The sequence below is a fragment of the Gambusia affinis genome, linkage group LG23 (genome assembly GCF_019740435.1).
Source record: "Gambusia affinis linkage group LG23, SWU_Gaff_1.0, whole genome shotgun sequence".
In the NCBI taxonomy this organism is placed as follows: Eukaryota; Metazoa; Chordata; class Actinopteri; order Cyprinodontiformes; family Poeciliidae; genus Gambusia; species Gambusia affinis.
The window spans coordinates 14,215,701-14,224,432 of record NC_057890.1 but is presented as its reverse complement, the minus strand read 5'-3'; the positions used below and the strand labels follow the sequence as shown (position 1 = coordinate 14,224,432).

At 39.3% G+C, this 8,732-nt stretch overlaps 1 protein-coding gene across 1 annotated transcript; it reads right to left on the bottom strand.

The window, feature by feature from the left end:
- Positions 1–227: 227 nt before the first annotated feature.
- On the bottom strand, positions 228–8,562 carry LOC122826225 (methionine aminopeptidase 2-like). Its single transcript, XM_044107819.1, has 11 exons — positions 8,375–8,562; positions 6,389–6,499; positions 6,251–6,313; positions 6,045–6,147; positions 5,795–5,956; positions 4,828–5,009; positions 4,638–4,732; positions 4,464–4,560; positions 2,548–2,651; positions 2,361–2,476; positions 228–1,097 (listed from the first exon to the last, which is right to left on the bottom strand). The coding sequence occupies exons 1-11, from the start codon at positions 8,523–8,525 to the stop codon at positions 845–847; spliced, it is 1,437 nt and encodes a 478-aa protein (XP_043963754.1). The 5' UTR covers positions 8,526–8,562; the 3' UTR covers positions 228–844.
- Positions 8,563–8,732: the final 170 nt, after the last annotated feature.

Genomic DNA, 8,732 nt, shown 5'->3' with positions numbered 1-8,732 from the left:
TAAAAAATTAAATTAAAACTTTATTAACCAGCTTTTGCTATGTAATTATTAGCCACCATATGTTGTCGCTAGTAGTATTTTTTAGCTACAGACGCCTCCTTTGCTACAAATTATCAAGTGTTCAATAAAATGTTTATTCAAAAAAGTAGTCAGAATAGGTCTAAATATTAAAAAGTTTGAAGAATTTGTCAAAAAAATTTTTTAGAAGCATTAAAGACAACAAGCAATGAGCAAAAATTATTTTAATCAATCTTTTTTTCTTACAAAAACATTTCCAAGGAGAGTTCCAGATGAAGCATCTTAACTGGGAGCATACAGTCGTTGTGGCCGCTTTTCTATGATATTTTACAGACAGGAGGGTCAGAGTGCAGATTTCCTTCCTGTAGCGACAGGAGCCGGACACACTGCTGCAGTCTGAATGAAGATGGCGTCTATTACTACGGCAACCCGTGCTTAAATGTAGAGTAAAGTCTGTATGCAGTGATTTCCCATCATGCATTGAGCTGAATCCTTCCTAAAATCATCCATATCTTCGTTGATTATGGAACTAAGGTCTCAGGGTGGAGTCATTAAACCTGACAGGGAGGTTCTGGATTTGCGTTTCTCTGAATACTGGGGGTCGCACCGAGTTCGCTGGTGGCTGTAACACATTTCTAAACGAGGTCCAAAGTTTGCTGTTGGGTTTTATCTCTCCTTGGAAGCTGTGAGGAGTGCATTGTAGGCAGCCTACAACAATATTTCTCATAGTTTTAATGACTCTTCTGAATAAAACGGCTCTGTTCTGCTGTTTCTCAATCAGTGTCTGGAGGAGCGGTGAGGGTGGAACAGTCGGGTCGGGTCGGGGTCAGTAGTCGTCTCCTCGGCTCACCACCTCCTTGCAGGTGGGCCGGAGCAGGATGGTGTGCTCGAACTGAGCCGTGTAGCAGCCCTTGGTGTCGCAGAGCGGAGGGTAGGGGTCCACGATGCCCAGGTCGCACAGGTTCTTCAGCGCCATCAGGTACTTGCTCTCGCCCAGGCGGTCCAGCCAGCGGCGGCAGAACGCCAGCGTGCCGAAGTTCTCGTTGATCACGTTCAGCAGGTGCTTCGCTCGCGGCAGCCTGGGGGGAAAAGAAAAGCAACAAGATTTAACTCAAACTTTCACACAATACTTATGTTGTGTTCACTCACAAATTTTAATGTGTATAGAGATTTTATTTGATAGATCGATTAAAAAAAAAAAAATAGGGGCTTTGTGAGCGACCTTTAAAAAGCCTGACCTACTCATTCAGATTTTGGCCAATGCCAATTTTTTTTTTTTTGTCTGAAATGTAGTTAAATGCAGCAAGAAAGTCGCTCCCATAGTTAAGGAAATTTGCCCTGATGAATGAATTCAACCGTAATAAAAAGTTGTGTGTCATTATGAAGTGAACCAAACATAAACATCTGAAGAATAGGATGCCCATTCATATTCAACTAGTGATTATTTTAGTTATCGATTAGTTAGATTTTAAAATTGGGTATATTCTGCAGATTTTACATTTAATCCTCTTTTATAGAATATCAGAAACACATTAAAACAAGCAAATAAATAACTCAATTTGTGTTTTAAATAGGAAAATAAACATTTTATTGTCTAAAATGCAACAGCAGCATTCCTTTATTGAACGCTGGATCATTTGTAATTAAGGAAAATATTTCTAATAACAGCTGAGAAGCTCAGCTCTTTCTGATTGACATATCAATACATTATAGGGCTAATCTGATTATTAATTTGGGTTAATTGATTAATAATTAGAAAACAGAGTTTAGAAAGAGATTTTTAATTTTTTTGACAGAATTTGAACTGGGTGAAGCTAAAACTGCCTCTCGAGGACATATTTACAAAGTTTTTTTAATTTTTAAATGGAAACTTGTATTTTTTTTTTTAATACCATTTTGGATTAATTACTGCTCTTCTTTCAGCAGATTTTCTTTTTTAGTTTGTCCAATTACTAAATTAGTTGATTATTCCATTAATTATGATCACGATTCACATAAAATGTCAACTTAAAAGCTGTTGTGAAAAAATGTGGAAAACGTTTGGATTCAGTAAACTTCAGCTGAATTAAATATTTTTGGGTTTTTTCCCCCCACCAGGGGCTCTTTTTGTGGGCTCTAGTGTCCCTTATACAACAGTGGGCTGACAGGAAAGGGGGAAGACATGCGGCAAATGTCATCGGGTCCGGGAATCGAACCCGCGACGGCCGCGTCAAGGACTCAAGGCCTCCAAACGTGGGTCGCGCTATCCCCTACGCCACCACGCCCCGAATTAAATGTTTTGACAGAATATTTTCTGCCTTCAGACAACAAGAATGAAGTGAAATGGGATCGAAACCTCTCACCTGATTGGAACATGGCCGACGTCAAAGTTCTTCATGTAGTGGGAGCACTCCATGTCGTCGTGGACGACGCCTTTCCCCGTGCTGCCGAACGTCTCGATGGCGTAAACCTCTCCCTCCTAAACACAGAGAACACTCAGCACAGACCGACCTCCCAGTTCAACCATTAAAACCAGTAAACACCACCCACCTCCATCCTGGTGGCTTCGCCTCCCTTAACGATGGGAACCGTCTTCCCAGCATGTATCCTGTACTGGCCGATGGAGTGACCGTTCAGGTTTCTGATTGGTTTCACTGAAGAAATAAATAAAACCAATAAGGACATAAAAACATTTCAGCATCTTTATGTTCTTAGAAGCATCTTAAATCCGTTTCTATCAATATTTCAGCAGTCGGCGTGAATCTAAATATTTACAACATGAGATGATTTTCTACAAATTTACGTCTATTATTCCTTTATTGTTGTTGCTGTGTGGTGCAACATGTTTGCTACATTTAATAAACATGTATTAGCTTTAAGGAAGCATATCTTGGACCTATAGCAGGGTTACAGATCAGTTTTAGTTTGATATTATTATGACTAATCCAGTTTTTGAAGATTTGTTTTCCACCTATCCTTGTGCTTCCAAATTTCAGAGTGATGGGCGCCATCATGTTTAATAAGTGTTTTGTTTGTTTGGACTCTGACTTTTAGGTCATATTAAGGTCAAGCTGACATTTTTCTTATAATAAAGGTCGTAATGTTTCGTACTACCAATAAAAATAAGAATGAAGTGATACGGCAATAAAGTCAAAATGCACAAAAAAGTTGTAATATTAGGTGAATGAAGTCGCAATTTATTTATTATTTTTTCCCCACCAGGCCTCCCAGTTCAACCATTAAAACCAGTAAACACCACCCACCTCCATCCTGGTGGCTTCGCCTCCCTTAACGATGGGAACTACTGTGGGCTCTACTGTCCCTTATGACAATAGGCTAACAGGAAAGGGGGAAGGAGAGGGGGGAAGACATGCGACAAATGTCAGTCGGGTCCGGGAATCGAACCCACGACGGCCGCGTCGAGGACTCAAAGCCTCCAAATGTGGGTTGCGCTATCCCCTACGCCACCACAGCACGCTCCGAAGTCGCAATTTTAAGAGAACTCCAACATGGAAACAACAGAAAAATGCACTATCCAAGCTTTTTTCTTTTTCAAACAACGTTTTCTTCATAATTTTAAGATGTTCTAATAAAAATAGTGTCTTTATTCTGCTAGAAGCAGAACATGAGAAAAATGCGACTATAAATATTATATTTTATTTATTTATTTTTAAATCAACTCTCATTGCAGCTTCAGTCATAAATGGATTTTAGTTAAACTGGTTGATCTGGTATATAGTAGAGCTAAAACGAGAGTATGGATTGGGTTTGTTCATTATTATAGGTGGGTTTTTATTATTATTATTTTATTTTTCTCATTAGTAGTTTAGGTACATTTGCATTTTATTTTATTTTTTCCCCTCCAGGGGGTCTTTTGTGGGCTCTTGTGTCTCGTATATGAAAGTAGGCTGACAGGAAAGGGGGGAAGAAATGCGGCAAATATCGTCGGGTCTGGGAGTTGAACCCACGACGGCCACATAGAAGACTCAAGGCCTCCAAACATGGGTTGCGCTACCCCCTACGCCACCACAGCACGCCCACATTGGTATATTTTTAATAAAAAATCTTACAGTAAATATACTAAACACTAAAATCAGAAATTGTATCTGGTATGAAAAAGAAAAACTCATTAATTTCTAATCCGAGGGTTTCCTCCAGTGTATTATTTGCCTGGCGGGCCACCAGGCTTACTTGGCTAATCACTGCTTATTTATTTAAGTTTTTTTAAAATGTCTGGATTTCTTAAGACTTTATATTTGGTGTTCAGGTATTAATCTTCCAATAACACATGATTATCAAGTGATATTTCCAAATTTCCTGTCAACTTTAAACAGTTCTTAACTCAAAAACACGGAAGGCCGCTGGATGAGTGACCGCCTGAGCGCCCAACCACCAGGCTTAGCAAGTTTAGCAACCTTGCTAATCCACTACTCGGACATTGTTATAAAACCAGGTCAAATAAACACCTTGGTATGTTTTCCCATCGAGCTCCACCTCGTAGGACTCCATCACCTCCTGAATCGCCTCGCCAACGTCACACAGACGCACATCGATGCCGGCGTTCTGCAACAAGACAAACAGCAGCGTGTCAGCTGCAGGTTCCTTACAGATCAAACATGGCCGACGTGTTTGAGTCCTACTTTGATTCCAGTGTTGGTGGCGTCCTGCACGGCCTCCAGCAGCTTGTCGTACTTTGGGTTAAACGTGACGGTGAAGGCACAGTCAATGATTCTCCCTGCAGGAAACACAAGAAGCGAGGAGAATGGCGTTAAATTTACAGATCTGATGTTTGAGCTGTTGTCGGAGAGCAAAGCTGAAGCAGCGTTTTACCGTTGATGTGTGTGCCGAAGTCGATCTTGCAGACGTCGTCGTACTGCAGGACGGTGGCGTCTCCCGCGTTGGGGGTGTAGTGGGCTGCACAGTGGTTGAGGGAGCAGCCGGTGGGGAAGGCCAGCCCGGCGTTCAGCCCGTTCTCCTTTATCAGCTTACGGGAGCAATCCTCCAGACGCTCGCTGGACGGAGGAGCAAAACATTAAAACCGGGAAGGAAAATGTCCAAAAAGAGGCTCAACCGCCTAAAAACTACAAATAGAGCTGAGTGATAAATCAGTTTTATTTATTTATTAACTTTGATGACTTAATTTCTGGAAAATTTAGATTTTTTTTCTTGGTTCATAGTTCAGACTTTTTAACTTTAGTATAAAAATAATGTGTAGGAAGTCCATAATTAATTGGTTGCGATGATTGTTGGGGAAAAACATAATTTCTGAAGTTATTGTATTAGAAAGACTGAGAAATTGTCTGAATGGGAATCCGATGCTTTTAAAAAATGGGAATTAAATCTGGATTGTCTCAAAATTAAAAGGCCAGAGTCCAGCAAGGCCCACTGCACTCAAAACCTCCTGCTTTCTGAACTCTTCTTGATTAAAACATTAGTACTGTTTCTAAATTAATATGAACTTGTTTCCTTTGCATTATTTGAGGTCTGAAAGCTCAGCATCTTTTTCTTTATTTTCACCATTTCTCATTTTCTGCTAATAAATACTAAATTATTGCTTGGAATTTCAGGGACATGTTGTCATTAGTCCATAGAATAAAAGAACAATGTTCATATTACTCAAACACGTATCTATAAAAAGAAGTAAAATCAAGAGAAACTGATCATTTTAAGTGGTCTATTGATTTTTTTCCAGAAAGCTACATCTCTAATAATCATAAAATAAAGTAATGTGTAGTAGGCATGTAGAAAATAACCGTTTTATTAAACAAGTGTGTGTCTGAGATGTGAGCCGCCTCACCAGATCTCTATCATGGTGAGTCCAGGTTTCAGGAAGCTGCGGACGTGTTTCCGAACTTGTCTGTGGGCCTCGGCCGCCTGCCGGAAGTCGTTCCACACTTCCTCGTTGGCTTTGTCCATCACCCGCCTCTCCTCCATGGTCATACGCCACGTCGCACTCCGACTGGGAAACCACAACACGGGTTAGCACCGACAACCTCGGAGAGCCAAGTAATGTTCACTGAAAATAAAGAGACGGCTAAAACACTCACCCGTCCTGACAGACGGGATATTCACACTCCTGTCCGATGGGAAACACGCCGTTTGGGTACAACTCACAGATGGGAACAGATGGAGGATCTGTCTGAGCTTTGGCTGAAAAATTTACCAGAAAATAAACAAATAAATAAAAAACAAAGTGTGACTTTATTTACAGAATATGAATCTTCAAAAAAAGAGAAAAAAATCATCCTCTTACATCCTTTCTTCTTCTTCTTTTTCTTCTTCTTTTTCCCTGCTGCGTTTTCGCCGTCGTCTCCATCTGAACAAACAAACAGCCGTTAAACAGACATTAAAGTAACCGAATAACAAACTGCTGATTTGTTCGCATGTTTACCCTCCTCGCCTTCTTCGTCCTTCTCCTTGTCCTCGATCACCTGCTTCTCCAGCTGCTTAGTCACTTCCGCCACGCCGTCCGCCGCCACGCCGTCCACCTCAGGCTCCACAGCTGCAGCAGGGAAACAGGTGGAGATGATTCAGTTACTACAGTACTTACCAGTGCTTTTTCAAAGTTAAAAGGACAACTACTAAACGTTCTTTGGACAATATCTAGTTTATAATTTACATTTTAAATTCCATAATTTGCACACTGTTGAGTAAAATGAGGGGGAAAAAAAGACTTGTTTTGTTTTCTTTATGGCTAAAAAGCATAAACCAATGATTTCTGTGTACCATTAAATTAAAATGTTAAACTTTAAACTACATCCCACGGAGCATTTTTGTAAAATAAGCAAAAAACAAACAAACTCCACATTTAGGTGATATGGGCAACATCTTTTAAATAATTAAAATATAAAACAAGTTATTAAAGTTTATTTGAAGTGAGAAAGTATGTTCAATACTTTACATGCACAAACACTTTTTTACAATAATTATTATTATAATGAGATGTGCAATATTTAAGTTAGAATTGGCTTTTAATTTTTTGTAACAAACAAAAGTGAAATATGATAAAAAGCTTGGTTTGAGAGCAGTTGAGACAATTTGATTAATTCGTTCTTTAATTTGCTGATTACTGATTACACATTCTCCTGTTTCCTTACGTAATAACTACATTAAAAAAGAGAATTATGAAACAGGAAAACTTGGCAGAGTTTCAACGGCATCAGTAAGCAGCAGCCAAAAGGTGGGGTCAGATAACAGGATTGAGTTTCACAAATATTCTGAAACATTAATTTTAAGTAATTTATACGTAAAGACGTTTCTGTCTTGTTCTGAAGCGTTTCCGAGGCCTGACAAAGTCCAACATACTCTGCTGTAAAACCCGCATGGCTAATATACGGGAAATGTCAAGTTCTGCCTGTTAGCTGCGGTGTTTCCGGTTTCTCTTTCAAAATAAACGCCCGTAGATGTATAGGTTTTTTTAAGACAATAAAACCGAGTTCCTGAAAAGCTTATGCAAGCTAAATTTTGTTTTACTTGAAGCTGAAGGATTTTGTTGTCAAACACACAACGCTGACTTTCGCTTACCGGAAGTAAGAAGATTCACTTATTTTTAAAGGAAGGTTTTAGTAACTAAAATCTGCTATGTTAAACAACAATGGCAATCCATTAAAGGGCTAATTCAACCTTTAAAAGTAACACAAATAGTTAAAAAATGTAAATCACTCGACTAGTTAGTCCTAAACCAAGTCATTCTATGTAACATTGGATTAGCTAAAATTTCCGGTTTGGCTTTATTGAAGCCTTTTTTTAAAAAATTTGGCCAATAAAACCGAAGAGCACGAGAATAGGCTTTAACAACAAGACTATAAAAACAGAATCGTCGTACATTTAATACATTTCTTGAAAACATACCTGGGGATACTGAAAGGTTCTCGTTTTGGTTTGTTGCATTTAAAACAATAACACAGAATTCATCCAATTTGGATGTGTTTCACCCACTTTAGATATCATAACCAGTATTTTAAAGTGGATGGAATAAAGCAGCACAAGTCTAATCGTTTTTATTAATTGAGATCTTTTAGTTAATCTGTTTTTAAAGCAACATATAATTTAATTTCTCATAGTTTAAAGACGAAAGAAACTGCAGCTTGCTTAGCGTTTCACAGCTGTAATTAACTCAGAAAGTTTGCTATCATTAGCGTTCCGAAATAACTCAAAACTTCATGGTAAATGTTTCAAACTCACTCCAAAACAGGTATACAATGTAAGAGTAGGAAATATAACTGTATGTGCATTTATGTCATGTACATTATAGGGCTACATTTAAACATTTCCGACTCCGATGCGGCTAACCCTGGCTAGTTTGACGCAGCTATAAATAAGCTAATGTTAGCTTCGTTAGCCTGATAGCACAACAGCAGCCACAGAAAATCCTCACCAGTTGTTGCAGATTTGCCCTTTTTCTTCTTCTTCTTCTTCTTTTTTGCTGCCTCGTCCACTGGGTCGGGCACTTCCCGGACCTCGGCGTCCCCGTTGAGCTCCCTTTCGTGGACAGGCTTCACTATCTGCTCCGCCACAACGTCCGCCATGATCGCAGGCGCTGCTGGAAAAGGAAGCGGGAGGGAACTTTTGCTGCCTTCACGGTCACTCGTTACTTTAAAAACCGCAGTCGAAGCTGCATTAGATTTAGCCTTTGCTTATAAATTGATTTATATTATTTCCTGCAATGTATGTTTTTGTTTCAAAACCAAAAATAGACTTAAACATTGTCTTCAAAAGGTTAATATGTCAAGCAA

Coding starts and splice junctions, on each gene's coding strand:
- LOC122826225 (XM_044107819.1), bottom strand. CDS start 8,525: ATGGCGGACGTTGTGGCGGAGCAGATAGTGAAGCCTGTCCACGAAAGG. Junction 5,010..5,794: donor CTCACCATGATAGAGATCTG/GTGAGGCGGCTC, acceptor TCCTCCGTCCAG/CGAGCGTCTGGAGGATTGCT. Junction 4,733..4,827: donor CTTCGGCACACACATCAACG/GTAAAACGCTGC, acceptor TGTTTCCTGCAG/GGAGAATCATTGACTGTGCC.